This window comes from Mastomys coucha, unplaced genomic scaffold, assembly GCF_008632895.1.
Source record: "Mastomys coucha isolate ucsf_1 unplaced genomic scaffold, UCSF_Mcou_1 pScaffold22, whole genome shotgun sequence".
Lineage (NCBI taxonomy): Eukaryota > Metazoa > Chordata > Mammalia > Rodentia > Muridae > Mastomys > Mastomys coucha.
Window position 1 is genome coordinate 141,775,312 of NW_022196905.1, and position 18,122 is coordinate 141,793,433.

At 43.8% G+C, this 18,122-nt stretch overlaps 1 protein-coding gene and 1 pseudogene across 2 annotated transcripts in view; one reads left to right on the plus strand and one right to left on the minus strand.

The window, feature by feature from the left end:
• The window catches only part of Flt3 (fms related tyrosine kinase 3), a 66,359-nt gene extending 61,360 nt beyond the window's left edge, over positions 1 to 4,999 (minus strand). For both annotated transcript variants that reach the window (XM_031338763.1, XM_031338764.1), the window contains exon 1: positions 4,725 to 4,999. In XM_031338763.1, the coding sequence (XP_031194623.1) occupies positions 4,725 to 4,767 (43 nt within the window). In that variant the 5' untranslated portion in view covers positions 4,768 to 4,999. The remainder of the gene's footprint in view (positions 1 to 4,724) is intronic.
• LOC116104717 lies at positions 4,859 to 11,823 on the plus strand (annotated as a pseudogene).
• The last annotated feature ends 6,299 nt before the right edge of the window (positions 11,824 to 18,122 follow it).

Sequence of the window (18,122 nt, forward strand, 5' to 3'; positions counted from 1 at the left end):
TTCTGGCCTCTGTGTGCACTGCACACACATGGTACATACACATACATGTAGACATATCTGACTACCTGAGTCTGATCCCTGTGACCCATATAGTGAAGATACAGAACCGACTTCCTCAAGCTGTCCTCTGACTTCCACCTGCTTACTGTGACACACACACAGAGAAAGAGAGAGAGAGAGAGAGACAGAGACAGAGACAGAGAGAGACAGAGACAGAGACAGACAGAGACAGAGAGATAGAGAACAAAAGGAGCTGGGCAGTGGTGGCACACACCTTTAATCCCAGCACTCAAGTGGCAGAGGCAGGCAGATCTCTGAGTTCAAGGCCAGCCTGGTTTACAGAACAAGTTCTAAGGATATACAGCCAGGGATACACAGGAAAACCCTATCTCAAGCCCCACACCTCACAAAAAAGTACTATGAAATACTTTTCTTGGGAAAGGCAAAGACTATGGATCTGTTAAATAGAATAAAACTGGCTGTCTGTACCTAAGCTGAGATACCACCATTCCTTGCCTTTTTGTTCACATCATCCAAAAACATTCTGTGCTTGGCACAGAAATAAGCACTCAATAATATGGATTAAATTTAAAAAAAAAAAAAAAGTCCCTTCATTTGTGCTTCTCTTCACTTTTCTCATCTGAAGTTTTCCTTGGAAATGAATTCCATCTTTAAAAAAACATTTATTTTATTACGTGTGTGTGTGTGTGTGTGTTGGTGTGTGCATGTAAGTGCCGCTGTGTGCATATGCTCAGAGGCATCAGATCCCCTGAAGCTAGGTTATAGTGGTTATGAGCTACCTGACATGGATGCTGGGAACTGGAGAGCAGCCTGCACTCCTCACCACTGGGCCATCTCTCCAACCACGTCTTCCCAATTGTTACTATATCCTTACCTTATTATTTTCAGTTAAACAGGCAGTTTCAAAAGCAATGAAAACATGCTGACTGATAACTAAAAGTTACTGCAAGTGCCATTTCATGTATAAGATGTAGATCATTCTTTAACAGCAGGGAAAAGTTCCCCCCATTAACCACCGGAAATTTTACTACAGGCTGATACGAAGTTCCTCTGAAGAAATTAATAGCTAATATAAACTCAGGCGAGGCAGGAATTAAAAGCTAAAGCATTAGAGTCAGAGGCCATCAGAGGTCTGGTATCCAAAGGGCCCATATATTGGAGTGATTGGCCACAGTTGGTAGAACTGTTTGGAAAGAGTTTGAAGGTGTGGCCTTGGAGGAAGTGTATCACTGGTAGTAGGTTTTTAGGTGTCAAAAGCCTACACAATTTCCAGTTAGCGCTCTCTGCTGGTGACTCAAGATATGAACATTTAGCTGCTGCTCCAGGGCCATGTCTGCCTGTCTATTGCTATGTTCCCTCCATGATGGTCATAGACTCTCTTCCTCTGGAACTGTAAGCTCCATTAAACTCCTTTTGTTTTCTATAAATTGTTTTGGTCATGGTATCCCTTTATAGCAAAAAAGTAACTGAGACAGGTTGGTACCAGGAGTGAGGTGTGGAGGACTTTGGGACTTTGACCACTATACACTGTTCTACTAGGCACTTAGAAGACAATTATGTTGGGAGCAATTTGGACTAGAGAGGCCCAGCTCAGGAAGTTTTACAGGAGAAAAATACTAGCAACTGGGCTTGTGACCACCTTTGTGATATTTTGGCAAAGAATGTGACTGCTTTTTGCCCTTGTCCTAGGAATATGCCTGGGACTGATTTCTTTGGCATAGATTGTTCCAGGGAAGCCTTATATTGACTGTGTTGTGTGGTTCTGAGTGATCACTCTTATGCAGATCTACAGTGAAAAGGGGTAAAAAGAGATTTTAAAAAATGTACAGTTTGAGATGAAAAAGAGCACCAGGAAATTTAATGTTGAAGCCAAGTCTTGTGCTCAAAGAGATAAGAAGCTTAAAGAAAGGCTTAAATGAATGGAATCCAGGGAGTCTTGCCCTCAGGCTGAGACCACATTTACTTAAGAGTTCAATTTGCAAAAGTGCATAAGGATTCTCCTGCTCCTAAAACCCAGGAAAACTTGTTCAACAAAGGAAATAAATAGATCAGAGCATATGAGAATGTAACTCCTGCCCAAGCAAGATCAGCCACAAGATTCTGCCTTCACTGATGAAGAATATAGGAGTATACCGGTTGTGGAATCTTCCTCTGCAGTAAAGGAGAGCCCCTGAGACCAGGCATGTGTCAGGGAACTCCCTGCATGGAGACCAGCCGAGGCCAATGCTAAAAGCTGTGAAAGTGAAGTCTGGATTGTGTTGGAGACCCTAGGATGTTGGGGATGCTATGGGATACCTGCCAAGGACAGCTTCAGACCAAGAACCACCTCATCAAAGAGAAGTGTCTTGCAGTCAGCCAGAGCTGTCTAAACTTTTGACGTCAGACAGAGTACAAGATTTCAAGTTTGCCCTGCTGGGCTTCAGTCTTGCTTTGATCCGGTATTTCTTCACTATGTTCCCATTTTCACATTACAAATGAAAGTGTATTTTCTGTACTATTGTTTATTAGAAGTACGCAACTTGCTTTTTAGTTTTTGATTTTGTAGGGGGTTACAATTAAGAGACTGCTTTGAGTCACAGAAGGGCCTTTGAACTTTTAAACTGTGTTGAGACTGTGATAGGCTATGGAGACTTTCAAAGTTGGACTAAATGCATTTTGCATTAGGATAGGGCTAAAAGCCAGTGAGTTGGGGCCAGGGAGTGTATTGTCCTGTTCTGAGTGAGAATGGCCCCCGTAGGCTGATATATTTGCATGCTTGTGCCACAAATATAAAACCATTTGGGGAGTATTAGGCCTTGATGGAGGAGGTCTGTCTCTAAGGGTGGACTATGAGGTTTCAAAAGCCTGAGCCATTCCCATTAGCTTTTTCTATCTCATGCTTGTGGGTCTAGATGTGAGCTCTCAGCTTCTGCTCCAGCACCATGCCTTCCTGCCATTTCTATCAGCCCCGCCCCCATAAAAGTCATGGACTCACCCTCTAAAACTGTAAGCAAGCCCCCAATAGTCTATAATATATATATGTATACAGCCTTGGTCATGATGTCTCTGTAATAGAAAAGTAACTAAGGCAAACAAGAACAAAGACAGAAACAAGAATGTGTCTCCCTGCTCTATGAACTCTTAGGCAACAAAGAAAGAGACAATATTTGTTATTGTAACATTGAAATCCTCTCTTTGAAGTACCAGTGAGCAACACAGATAAAGCCACCAGTATGTGAAGCCTGGAGTTTGATCCCCAGCACTGAAGAGAGAAAGGAGAAGGGCGGGGTATAACAATAATTTGCTCTTTGTAAATCTCACCAACTGGCAAAAGCGACATAGAGTTTGAGGACTGGGGGTAACTTTGAAGCTGAGTCACTCTGTGTCTTGATCCCCCAGTGGACAGGTAGGCACACTGATATATGACAACTGCGGGGTGGACACGGAAGATTTTGTGCATGTGTTGTTTACGTGTTGCGCTTTGAATCTGGAGAGGGATGAAGACATTTCCTAAGTAGGAGTTCAGTGCGGTTTGAGCATGGTTGCCAGTCCTGCTCTGATACTGAGTTACTTCCCTAGGCCCCTTTAGCCCTTTAGAAGAATCATCTCTGCTATGGGAAAGTCACTAATATCATATACAGCCAAAGCTAACTATTTTGCACTAATAAAACCTGAAAAGAAAGGATGTCATACTATGCGTTTGAGATATCCCTAGATATCAACTAGTTTAAGAAAGGTAAAAACCTTTTCCCCATCCTTTTCCCTTATAGCCTACATTTTTTACTTTATCATGCTTATTTTTTAAAAGTAAATGGAAACCATTTCTGCTCATTTATGTTGCAAATGTTTTCTCTATTTGTCACAGAGGGGTCAAGCCAGAATCCTAAATGTTGGAGATGAAGAGGAAGTAGGTTACTGGGCAGACCGAGGCCAAGCCATGAGCGCCTCAGAAGGCTGTAAAACTAGAGCAGGGCCTGATCTCCGCCCCCCCGCACCCCCCCTCCCCGACTTCCAGAACTGTCTCCAACTCAAACTCAATCCAACCCCTTTGTCTTCCCAAATAGAAAGCTGACTCGAAACTGATCCAAACTGGGTCGGATGGAGACTTTTTTCTCCTATTGTTTGTTACCATTTTCAATCACAACTACGTTGCTACCAAGCAGGTAATTTGGGAGAGTAGTCCTAGGAGTCCTTGAAAGTGTCACTAGGGTTTAACCCTAAAATAAGAAGAGAATGGAGGGGGAAAGAGTAGCTAGTATTATAATTTGTAAATCTGTTTTGCATCCAAAGTAACTCGCCATTGAGCAAACCGATAATTGGCACAGGTGGGGGTCGCTAGCCGGGATGACCACTCTAGCAGAGGATGCTGGCCAGTTTATTAGAGTTTGCTCTGTCAGCCTATACCTTAAAGAGGTGAGAATGCGTCCGCTCGAGAATCTACAGTAGCCAGGGGTCGGGTCGGAGAGTCCCGGGCCACCTAAGCTGCTGAAGACTCTCGAAGGCTGGCCGAGCATCCAAGCCCAAGCCCAAGCGGGGCGGCCTGAGGACTGCAGAGAAGCGCTGCTGGGGAGGGTTGAGGGCGGGGGTGGGAGAACGGAAGGCAAGTTCACCTTGCGCCGGAGGGTGCGAAGGAGAGGAGTGACGCGGCGGCAAGGGGAGCGCGCGGTGGGTATGGGGGAGTGATGAGCACTCGGCCAGGTCGGAGAGGGGGCAAGGGGCCTTACCAAGCAGCGGCAGCCGGTCGCTGCACCGCGCCAACGCCCGCATGGCCTCCGGAGCGCGCGGTACCCAGGCCGCCGGCCCAGCCTGTGATGCGGTCCTAGCGGCGCGCCCCGGGCTGCAGGTGGCTTGCTGAAGGATGCGCGTCACCCGACCACAGATTCCCTGGGACTGGTGCAGAGCAGAGGGGGAGGAACCTCTCTCTACAGGCCGCCGCTGCTCGCGAGCCCCGGGGCTGCCAGGCGGGCTGAACTGGCGCAGTGCTGCAGCTGGAGCCCACGTGCCCGCCTTGGTCCCTAGCCTGCGCTTCTGGCACCCGGACTGCGGCAGGGGAGACTGGGTGAGGTCCGGCTGGGGAAGTTGCCTGGACTCGGTGGCAGAGTCCCCCCAATCTCTGCTTTAAATTCCTGAGCGTGAAAAGAATGGTTAACACACAGAACTCCCGAAGAGGAGGCGGGGATCTTTGATGCCCCATGATGGGCACCGAATCGGTGCCATACACTCGGGACTCTGAGTTTTATTCCACATCTGGTAGGTCTGCACTGTGGACTGATTTTCTTTGTCCCCCTGTCCTTTCTCATAGGATGTCCAAGACTCCATCTACCTCCGACCCCGAAAAGCAGACACGATTTCAAGGTCAATTAATTAGAGAGGTTAAACAGACACCCAAACAAAATGACAGTGTACCTTAAAGGATGTTTGGAATTGTCATCTCCTACTTCTGGCTTTTAGTCTCATAGTGTTTCTAGGTGACAAGTATTTCCCTGTGCATCAAGCTGAATATTGAAAGCACTGGATAGCACCTGGCTTTCCCATTAAGGAACCCTCCTGAGCCATTTGTCCTCTGTGTCCTAGTTCTCTCCCTACAATGACAGATGTGGATCAAAAGGTCAGTAATCTCGCTCCATCATAGCAGTCCTATGCTCCCTCATCCTTTCCATCGTTTTCTCTTCAGGTGTGACCCCTGAGAGCTTACAACCACCGTAATAACACTGTTTCTCTTCCGCTCGGTCCACAGCACTATCAGCCTTCTCTCTAGGGGAAACTTTAAAGTGACATCCTTGGGGCAGCCACTGTGGAAAATGACATGGGCTTGGTGCTTTAGGTATTTTAAGGTCAGCTGACCAACCCATGGATTCTACTTCTGGAACTGCAACAGGAGCATGAAGAAGTATTCCAACATTCCTGCACACCGCAATGAGACTGTCCACTGATCGGTGACCAGATGGAGAAATGCACATATAGAAAGCAGTGCATTTCATCTTTAATAGGGAGCGGCAACACAGCCATCTCTCCAGTCTATTCATGGATTTTTATCATCTAAAATCTTCCTGGGGCTAGAGGTGTAGCTCAATGGTGGATTGCTAGCTTAGGTCTTGCAAGGCCCAGGGTTATATCATCAGCAAGAAAAAAGAAAAGAAAGAAGAAAAAGAAAAAACACAGACCAAAAACTCTTCCAGGTGTCCTGCATTCACTCTCCAGGCTGTGTGGGCTCAGGATGCTGAGATGTGTATCTGCAGTTATTGGTTATTCATCTGGAACCAGAAGACAAAGCTTAGGGCCAACCCATCCAGGACAGTGTACAGGGGCCAGTCTTCACTTGGGAGGTCACTTCTTCAAACCGTGTTTTTGTTTGTTTGCTTATTTTGCTTTTAAGTTTTCCCCTTTAATAAAATGGAAAGAGAAGACACCAACACTAAATTTTCCAGTCCCAGTACATCTGCAATTACAATAATTGACAACTTTTTTTTTTTTTTTTTTTTTTTTTTTTTTTTTTTTTTTTTTTTTTAATTCTGGAGCTGGGTTTGTTGCCATACACCTATAATCCCATGAGGCTGAGCCAGGTAGAACATTAGTCAGCCTGGGCTACATACCAAGACCCTAGCTTAAAAAAAAAAAAAAAAAAAAAGTGGAGGGAGGCAGGGAGATGGCTGAGTCAGTAAAGAGCTTGCCATACAAGCATGAGGATCCCAGAACCCAGAGCACTCTTGAGCTACTGAGCTACACCCCCCTAGCTCTGGCAGAGAGAATCTCTTATAAGTATCTCGTATGAATAAAGAAGTCAATGAGCTGAAGCAGGAAATAGGAGGTGGGACATCTGGGAGAAAGAGAATTCTGGGAAAGAGTTAGCCACAGGAGATTTGCCGGGAAAGCAGCCACGTAGCTGAACTAAGGTTAGAATAAGAGAGATAATGGAGTTATGATCTAGTTAGAGAACAAACCAAAGCTTATGGCCTAAACATTTATTAATAAATATTTAGTCTCAGAGTATTATTACAGGGAACAAAGTGGTGTGAGAGAAAAAGCCCAAAGTTACAAACTCCCATTTGTTTATTGAATCAGGATCTACTACCCTCAGAGGACAGAAGAGGGCACTGGATCTCTTGGAACTGTAGTTATAGGCAGTTGGAATTTAACCTGAGCCTTCTGTAAGAAGTAGTAAGTGTTCTTAACAACTGAGCCATGTCTCTAGCCCCATACGTTGAAAACTGTAAATCTAGTCCCCAGAACCAATGTGAAAAAAGCCAGGCATGGCGTTGAATACTTATAATCCCAGAGCTGAGGAGGCTAAAACCAAGATTCTCCAGCACCCTCATGGCATGCCGGCCTGGCCTCCTGGGTGAGGTCCAGGCCAGTGAGAAACCCTGACTCAAAAAACAAGATGGGAGCTAGGGAAGTAGGACAGTGGGTTAAGAGTGCTTGGCGTACAAGCCTGAGGACCTGAGTTCAAATCTTCAGCACCCACATGTAAAGTCAGGCAAGGCGATAATGTGCAAGAGTGTTTATAACCTCAATGCTGTATAGGGACGGAGGTATAGAGACAGTAGGGTTGCTGGGGCTTGACAGTCACCATCCCAGCTCTGGGCTCAGTGAGGGGCACGGGAGCATGTACCCATACACACCTACACATGCACTACATATATGTACCACACACACATACACACCAAATAAATGTTTTTAAAAATAAAGTAAAATAATGCCTTTAATCCTAGCACTTGGGGGGCAGAGGCAGGCAAATTTCTGAGTTTGAGGCCAGCCTGGTCTACAAAGTGAGTTCCAGGACAGCCAGGGCTACACAGAAAAACCAAACTCTGTCTCTAAAAATCAAAATAAATAAATAAATAAATAATAAAACAAAATAAAAATAAAGACAATCCACAGAATGGAAGAAAAAAATATTGGGCCTGGGGATATAACTCAATTGGTAAAGTTGGGCGTAAGCCCAGAACCACATAAACAGGGGGTGGTACATGCTTGTACCTGCACCTAGGAGGCAGAGGCAAGGGGATCAGAAATTCAAGGTCATTCTTAGCTACACAGCAAGCTGGAAGCCAGGTTGGGTTACATTTGATCATGTTTTAATAGACAGACAGACAGACAAACAGACAGAGTGCTGGCTAGTTTTGTACAGCTTTTCCTTTCCTGACTTGATGTGTTGCTCCCCCATCTAGTCACTCCATTTCTCAGTACCTGTCTGCTCCAGATTTTACCATGATGCTGTGCAGTACTCTGTCCCCAACCTCCACCCTCAAAGAACCCGGTTGCCCTTGCTGCAGACTGCTCCTGCATCACATCTGCCCATCCATTTCCACCCTGTGCCTGGTGAGTGTCCTCTCTGAGATGCCCGGTGCATTGCCTGTACTTTAATTCAAGTTTAATTAGATCTGTGTGATAAGCCCAGAAGGTGAGCTTCTGGAGATGTGAACAGGAAGGAGAGGGGAGAATGCGATTTGACAGAGGGAAATTTGAAAGAGCTAATAACAGTCAGGGTGACTACTATGTGATGGCCCCATGGGGACTCTTCGGATAAGTCAGGCTCACAGTGAGAGAGGAAGTAAATTAAGTGAAGCAAGGCAGATTGATTTCATGTGGCGCTTTGATTTGATTTGAAAGGGGAATTGGGAGAAACTAAGGCAGCACACATTTCAAGCTACGGAAAAGAAGAATACTTACAACCCTTGTCCATACGTGGCAAAGATTCCACTGTTGAGCAGCAGCTTGCTCACCTCTGAACAAAACCAGGCTGTGCTTCAGGGTTTTTTTTTTTTTTTTTTAAAGATTTATTTATTTATTATATGTAAGTACACTGTAGCTATCTTCAGATATCCCAGAAGAGGGCATCAGATCTCATTATGGGTGGCTGTGAGCCACCATATGGTTGCTGGGATTTGAACTCACGACCTTCAGTAGAGCAGTTGGTGCTCTTAACCACTGAGCCATCTCTCCAGCCAGGTTGGGTTACATTTGATCATGTTTTAATAGACATACAGACAGACAAACAGATAGAGTGCTGGCTAGTTTTGTGTCAATTTGACCACAAACTAGACTAATCAGAGAAGAAGAGACCTCTATTGAGAAAATGTCTCCATAAGATCTGGCTATAAGGCATTTTCTTAATTATTTTCTTAATTAGTGATCAATGTGGAAAGGCTTAGCTCACTATGGGTGGTGCCATCCCCGGGCTGGTGGTCTTGGGTTCTATAAGAAAGCAGGATGAGCAAGCCATGGGAGGCAAGCCAGTAAGCAGCACCCCTCCATGGCCATGTATGGAACTTTAGTCAAAACCAGAAACCATTGTATTCTTTTTTGTTATTTTTTGAGACAGGGTCTATCTGTGTAGCCCTGGCTGTCCTGGAACTCACTCTGTAGACCAGGCTGGCCTAGAACTCAGAAATCTGCCTGCCTCTGCCTCCCAAGTGCTGGGTGTGCCACCACCGCCCTGGCAAAACCGTTATAGTCTAAGAAGAGAGGAAGGAAGCAGGGAATGGTGGCCAACCAGCATACCAGAGGTTGAGGCAGGAGGGTTGTTGCAAGTTCAAAGTCAGCTTGGGCTATGTAACAAAACCTTGTCTCAAAATAAAACAAAACCCAAAACAAACTAAAACAAAACAAAAGGAAAACCCAGAAATGCTCTGAATGTCTTGAAAGAATAGCAACATTAGTTTATTAGTGCACATTAAAAATAAACAAATATTTCCCCCCCTTAATGTTGCAGTTTGACTAATGTGCTACACAGGCCTGGTCCCCAGGTAGTGGTGCTATTGGGTAGGGTCTTTAGAAGGTGGAGTCTAGAGGCTAGAGAGATGGCTCAGTGGCTAAGAGCACTGACTGCTCTTCTGAAGGTCGTGAGTTCAAATCCCAGCAACCACATGATGGCTCACAAGCATCTGTAATGAGATCAGATGCTCTCTTCTGGGGTGTCTGAAGAAGTACGGTGTACTTACATATACAATAAATAAATAAATTTCAGTGGCCAAGCCTTTAATCCCAGCACTTGGGAGGCAGAGGCAGGTGGATTTCTGAGTTTGAGGCCTGGTCTACAGAGTGAGTTCCAGGACAGCCAGGACTACACAGAGAAACCCTGTCTTGAAAAAACAAAAACGATAAATGAATAAATAAATACATTTTTTAGAAAAAGGTGGAGTCTGGTAGAAGAAAGTCACTGGGCATGTGCATGTACTGGAAGGCGATATTGGGAACCAGTTACTTCTGACTCTTTTTACTTCCTGGCTGCCCGAAGGTGTTACTAAGCATCCACAGAGTGAAACATCTGAAACGGTGAGCCAAATAAAATCTTTCCCTTTTAAATAATTTATGGTTGCTTTAAAAAAAAAATAGAAATCTAACATTTCAGTCTGGATGCTACATTTTTACTGTAAATATTTGAAGCCCATTTGCAGTTCATAAAACTTAAAAGAGTTGAAAAAGTAGATGTTTGGGGTTGGATGTAATGTTGCATAACTTTAATCCTAGCAGTCCAGAGACAGAGGCAGATAGGTGAATCTGAGTTAGAGGCCAGCCTGGTCTACATAGTGAGTTTCAGACCAGCCTGGGATAAATTGTAAGACTGTCTCAAGAACACAAGAAAAAGTAAATATTCATAGCCAAATTGTTCCAGACATTCTTAAACGTCTCTAAAAACTGAGCTGAGTATTAATTTTAAATCTCATCTCTTTGGTTCCAAAACAAAACAAAACTAGTAAGATGAAGTGAAAATGTAAAACTACTACTAAGGGAGTAGAAAGAGAAAATGGGAAGTTATGGGGACAAATAAGAAAAGAAATTGCCCATATGGTAGAGAGATGGCCCAGTGGTTAGGAGAACTTGCCACTCTGCATAGGGTGGGTGTGATTTCTAAGACCCACACTGTAGCTCACAATGACCTGTAACTCTAGTCCTGGGGGGGGGGACCCAAACCCCCTTTCAGGTTCTATATGCACACGGTGCACATAAATACATACATGGAAGCAAAGCATATACACAAAAATACATTTATGAAAAGACTGCCTAAGAATAAAGAAATGTGTGGTCAAAGTTGGATAAGCATGTTTAGGGAAATAAAAACAATATAAAAATGCAAAAAAGTAAAAATACTAGTAGAAATCTAAAGAAAAAGGAAGAGCTAGGCAGTGGTGGCATGTGACTTTAATCCCAGTATTTTGTAGGCAGAGGCAGGTGAATCTCTGAGAGTTCGAGGCCAACCTAGTTTACAGAGTGAGTTCGAGGACAGCCAGGGCTACACAGAGAAACCCTGTCTTTAAAAAAAAAAAAAAAAGTAACGGAGGAAACATCAAGATACAGAGGGAGCCTTTTGTAAGTGGGGGTGAGGCACATTTCGGGAGTAGAAGGTGATAGGGTGCTTCTTGCCAACCCCAAAATCCCACACACAGCTACTGTACCGAATGCAAATCTTTGCACTTAACCATAGGGTTGGTGGCCAAGTCCCGCTTCTGGTACTTTGTGTCACAGCTGAAGAAGATGAAGAAGTCATCGGGGGAGATTGTGTACGGCAGGCAGGTGTTTGAGAAGTCACCCCTTCGTGTGAAAAACTTTGGCATCTGGTTGTGCAACGACTCCCACAGTGGCACACACAACATGTACTGAGAGCACCAGGACATGACCACCGCTTGTGCAGTCACACAGTGCTACTGCAACATTGGTGCCCGACACCATGCCCCGCACACTCCCTCCAGATCATGAAGGTGGAAGAGATTGCAGCTGGGAGGTGCAGACTCCAAGATCAAATTCCCATTGTCCTACCACGTGTTGCGGCATCAGCACAAGCCACGTGTCACCACCAAGAGGTCCAACACCTTCTTCTAGAAGAATAAAAACTTCAGACTGTCAAAAAAAAAAAAAAATGGAGAGGGAGGGGTTTGCTGGAATAGAGTAGCTTGTAAGATGGCTGTTGAGATGGTTCAGTAGGCCCAAGCCACTTACTGTTGAATCTAAGAAACTGAGCTCAATTTCTGAGCGTAGGCAGGATCCCTCTGTCTTAGTTAGGGTTTTTAGGGCTGTGAAGAGACACCATGACCCTGGCAACTCTTAGAAAGGCAAACATTGAATTGGTGCTGGCTTACAGGTTCAGAGGTTCAGTCCATTATCACCAAAGTGCGAGTATAGCAGTATCGAGGCAGACATGGTACTGGAGAAGGAGCTGAGAGTTCTACATCTTGATCCAAAGGCAACCAGAAGGAGGCTCTCTTTCCCAGGTAGCAGGGAGGAAGGTCTCTTCCGCACTGGGCGGAACTTGAGCATAGGGCCTCAAAGCCCCCCCCCCCCCACACACACACACAGTGACACACTTCCTTCAATGAGGCCACAACTATTCCAATAAGGATACATCTCCTATTAGTATCACTTTCCATGGGCCAAGCATATTCAAACCACCACACTCTCCATCCCTAGATGGGTGTTGTCTCCTATGTGCCCTGCGAATTGAGGAAGCAACCACAGTGCTGGGATCTCTACAATTGGAGGGTCTGTCTTCATTTTTTCAACTCCCCTCTTGCTATAACTATGGAGGTCAAGTATTCCTCAGACTCAGGAACAATGAATGGCTGATGCGTGGCTCCAGAAGCTGATACAATGACCCTAGGCTTAGGGCTCTCAGACTCTGGGAGTTGACAAGGTCTGCTCCTGGCCTCCAAGTGTGGGTCTAATATCCCTGTTTAAGGACTCAGCTGAGCGAGCCTTTTGCGGTCTGGTTCTTTCAGCTGGCCGGCAGCTGGTCTTCTAATTCTCTGCATCTGTCTCCCCAGGCTATTTCCCGGCTCTGATGCTCTGAAAAATTACATTTGGATTGCAAGAATTGTGGCTGTTTTCTATTATCACACTTGCTGATTTTGTAGTGTTTTCTCATTTCTCTCTTGTTTAGTTATTATTGAAGGGTAGTTTATTTTTACCTGTGGCCTCATGGTTGTGTTTATCTTTCCTCAATTCAAAGAATTCTTTTCAAGTATTGTCTGTACTGTGGGTTGAGACCATTTTGGGTGTTGAATGACCCTTTCACAGGGGTCACAAGTCAGTTATTCTACGTATCAAATATTTGAATTACAATTCATAACAGTAGCAAATACAGTTATGAAGCAGCAACAAGAATAATGTTATGGTTGGGGGTCACCACAACATGAGGAGTTGTACTAAAGGGTCAAAGCATTAGGAAAGTTGAGAACTACTGACTTAGAGGATATGCATGTTTTCTTTTCTTTTTTATTTGTTCATTTTATGTATATGAGTACACTGTGGCTGTCTTCAGACACAACAGAAGAGGGTATTAGATCTCATTACAGATGGTTGTGAGCCACCATGTGGTTGCTGGGAATTGAACTCAGGACCTCTGGAAGAACAGCCAGTGCTCTTAACCACTGAGCCATCTCTCCAATCCTGCATGGTTTCAATCATAGCAAGTTTTTTTTTTCTTCAATTATGACAGATAGCTGGGTATAATAGTAGAAGTTGCCAGTTGTTACCTCTCAGAACACCGGTCCTTTAAAAGTTTCAGCTTAAGTTTCTATTATTCTGATATGACTTGGTGCTTTTCTCTGGCCGCTTTTTTTTTTTTAAAGATTTATTTATTTATTTATTTATTATATCTAATTATACTGTAGCTGCCTTCAGACACACCAGAAGAGGGTGCTATGGATGGTTGTGAGCCACCATGTGGTTGCTGGGATTTGAACTCGGGACCTTTGGAAGAGTAGTCAGTGCTCTTAACAGCTGAGCCATCTCTCCAGCCCCCACTGGCCACTTTTATTACACTTGTTTGTTCTTTATATTTAGTGGTTTAATTATGACAAGAGGAAGTTCTTTTTTAGTACTCTGTGATGTTCCAAATGCCCCTGATATGGATGCCCCCATCTCTTTCTTGGCTTTTCTTTTTTTCTTAAATATTTATTTATTTATTTTATGTATATGAGTACATACCAGATACCAGAAGAGGGCATTAGATCCCATTACATGGTTGTGGGCCACCATATGGTTGCTGGGAATTGAACTCAGGACCTCTGGAAGAGCAGTCAGTGCTCTTAACAGCTGACCCCTCCAGCCCCCTTTATTGGCTTTTCAAGACGGTGTTTCTCTGTGTAGCCCTGACTGTCCTGTAACCCATTGTGTAGACCAGGCTGGCCTGGAACTCAGAGATCTGCCTGCCTCTGCCTCCTGAGTGCTGGGCTTAAAGCCATGCTCCACTGCTGCCTGGTGAGTGTCTCTTTTTCTAACTTCAGAAAATTTTGGATATGATTTCATTTAAAATACTTTCTGTGCCTTTAGAATGAAGTTTTCACTTCTTTTATGCTCACAATTTTCTAAATTGAGAGCATTGCTTTCTCTGTTCTAATGGTTTGTTTTTATGTGTATAGTTGTTTTGCCTGCATGTTTGTCTGTATATTATGTGTGTGCTTGGTGGTCATGGAGCCAAAAAAGTGTATCAGACCTCCTGGAACAAACTATTGTCAACTGTTTTGTGGATGCTGGGAAATGAACTTGAGTCCTCTGAAAGAGCAACTAACTAGTGCTCTTAAGCCCTGAGCTATTTTTCAGCCCTGCACCATGCTTCTTACCTTCAGCTGTTCCGTGGCATTCCAAACATACTTAAAGCCTCCTCTTTGGTTGTTATTTTATCTTTGTTCTTGCTGGAATGTTCCAGTTCCTCCTGAACCTTGTCTTGGAACCCATTCTCTCCTCTTGATCCGTTCTATTAGTGTGGTTTTTCACAGTTTCTTGACACATTATGGTTTTTTTGTTTTGTTTTGTTTTTCATTTGCAGTGTCTGGGCTTGGTTTTTCTCAGTATTTTTCTCTTCATTCATCTCTTCATTCATCTTCATTCTCTTTCATCTTCCTTATTTCATTTATATTGTATAAATATAAATTTTCATTTGTATTCTCTTGAGATTTGTTTCAGAATTTATTTTCTTTGAACATGCTTATAAGCATTCTGTTAAATTATTTTTTCTCGGCCAGGCAGTGGTGGCAGACACCTTTAATCCCAGCACTTGGGAGGAAGAGGCAGGCAGATCTCTGAGTTCAAGACCAGCCTGGTCTACAGAGTGAGTTCCAGGACAGCCAGGGCTATACAGAGAAATCCTGTCTTGGGAAAAAAAAAAAACTTTTTTCAGATTTCCAGCAGTTCTCATTACTGATGGGTTGATGATTTTTGAAGGAGTTATGTTGCCTTGGTTTTCCAGGCTACTTGTAGTTTTGTGCTGGGATTTGTGCTTTTAGAACTAAGTGGTTAGTTGAATTCATTTCTTTTTTAAAAAGATTTACTAATGCATATTAGTATACTGTAGCTGTCTTCAGACACCCCAGAAGAGGGCATCAGATCTCAATATGGATAGTTGTGAGCCACCATGTGGTTGCTGGGAATTGAACTCAGGACCTCTGGAAGAACAGTCAGTGCTCTTAACTGCCGAGCCATCTCTCTAGCCCCATGAATTCATTTCTTTAAAAAATATTTTATGTATTAATTTTTAACTCTCTTATTCTTTTAAGAGCAAGAGTTTGTACTGTTCAAGAGCAATCAATGTCTTAGGGTTTTTACTGCTGTAATAAAGACCATGGCCATAACCAGCTTGGGGAAGAAAGGGTTTATTTCAGCTTACAGTTCCAGAGTAGTCCATCACTGACACAGTCATGATGAAAGGCTGGAGAATCTTAGAATTTAAAATGAGGGCATTTAATACAAATGTATGGTGTATAACCTTTACCTAAAAGGACATAGAGGGCCAATGTAGCCAGCCAGAAATAGAAAATAGCCAGTTCTAGGAACTGAGAGATTCAGAGCCTCAGGGCTCTGGTTCCCGATACCTGCCCCTCCTGGCTGATCCACAATGAGGGCGGAACTCAGAATGAAGGTCTAGTGGTTTATGAGACTCTCCACCCTGTCAACCAGTAGATGGAGATCACATTCTTAGAATGAATATGTTCCCCTCCCTACCTGAACACCTTGGGTTCAGGTCCCTCTGAAATTTTCCACTGTTTTTACGTTCTGTTTCCTTGGTAATTCTCTCTCTGCCCCCAGCTTCTCTTAAATACCTGACACTTCTTGTGTTCAGAGTCGAACTCTGGCCAGCAAGATTGACCCGGTACCGGTATCCCCAATAAACCTCATGTGATTGCAGCAAGTTCGGTCTCTCGTGAGTAATTGGGTGGTCGCGTCATCCCGAGACTTGAGTAAGGATCTCCCCAGTTCCGGGGGTCTTTCAATGGCAGGAGTTCAAACAGGATAGGAGCCTAGAATCAGGAACTGATGCCGAGATGAAGGAAGAACACTGCCTGCTGTATGTCCCTTGGCTCGCTCGCTCTGCTTTCTTACAGCACCCAGGACCAGGGGTGGCCCTCACATATCAGTCACCAATTAGGAAAATGTACCACAGACTTGCCCATAGGCAAATTTTACAGAGAAATTTTCTCAATTAAGTTTCTCTTCTTTAACTTGCATCATATTGACATAAAACTGGCTAGCATAGGGCTAGAAAGATGGCTCAGCGGTTAAGAGGACCATCGTCCAGAGGTCCTGAGTTCAATTCCCAGCACCCACATGGTGGCTCACAACCATCTGTAATGGGATCAGATACCTTCTTCTGGTGTGTCTGAAGACAGCTACAGTGTTCTCATATACATAAAATAAATAAATCTTTAAAAAAAAGAAAAAAAAAATGCCTTACAGATTGTTCTTATAGAAGCATTTTCTCACAATTGAGGTTCTCTCTTTTCAGATAACTATATATTCAGATATATACTTCTATATATTTAGATATATAAGACACAAGTTTATATAAAACTAGTCAGCACATGAATGTTCTGTATTGAATTGGTTGTTGCTGAATTTTGATCTTGTTATGTAAAATGCTGTGGTTGTTGCTTGCTTTCTTTCTTCTGAGTGATGCTAGGGATGGAGCCTGGTACCTCAAACATATTGGGTAGCTGCTTTCCTGCCAGGAAAAGAGACTGTACCTTACTTTAGCCATCACCTAGACATCCTCTAATCTTGGTGGATACTTCCATTTATAGAACAAAGACGTCAAGGCAGGTATGGTGGGGTGTATTTGTAATCTCAGCACTTGAGAGGTACAGTCAGAGGCACTGGGATATTCGTAGCCATAATGGCTTTTGTGCACTGTGTAAAGGTTATCCTTGTATTATTCAGATGCTGGTCTCTCTGCCACTGTTTCTTGTTGCAGTCGTGGCATTGTGCTGTTTATCCCAAGTATCTCGCCTGTTTCAAGTTTGTATATACATTGTTCCCTATTTATTTTCTAACTGGTCAACAAAAGCTGATCAGCCCAATTCACCCCAAGTAAAGCACGCTTTGATACATTTACTTAGCATCCTCTGTCTTTTGTTCTCGACCCGTTTATTCCCACAGGTCTGGTCCAACCTCTAGTTCGAAGTTGCCCACGACCCGTGTAGATCCGCTGGTTGGACACTACAATTATCCTTGTATTATTCAGATGCTGGTCTCTCTGCCACTGTTTCTTGTTGCAATCGTGGCATTGTGCTGTTTATCCCAAGTATCGCCTATTTCAAGTTTGTATAGACATTATTCCCTATTTATTTTCTAACTTGTCAACAAAAGCTGATCAACCAGTGGCTGGGCAGAGAGAGAACAGACAAGACTTCCACCAGCCAGGGCAGGGGAGAGAGAGAAGGAAGAAGAGATTTACCTCAAGGAAAGTGACCTGAGGGTATCATGGGAGGGCACTCCTGAAGCCCAGAGAGCCAAAATGAAAATTCAGGTATCTCCGCTGGGATGTAGCTTAGAGGATTAGAATAGGTCAATGACTGCTTTAGGGATTGTGAGGTAAAGCTTGATTAAATAAATGAGTCCCTGTCTCATTAATTTGAGAGCTAGCTGGGGATAGAGAAATACTGCCACTTCTAAAAATGCATTTTTAAATGTCAAGGCTGTCTTAGTCTACCTGGCAACTTTAGAGGCAGCCTGGGCTACATGACAACCCTGCCCCCTTTTTAAGATTTATTTATGCATATGAATGTTCTTTTTCATGTACATCAGAAGAGGGAATCAGATTCTATTACAGATGGCTGTGAGCTACCATGCAGTTGCTGGGAATTGAACTTAGGGCCTCTGGAAGAGCAGCCAGTGGCTCTTAACTGCTG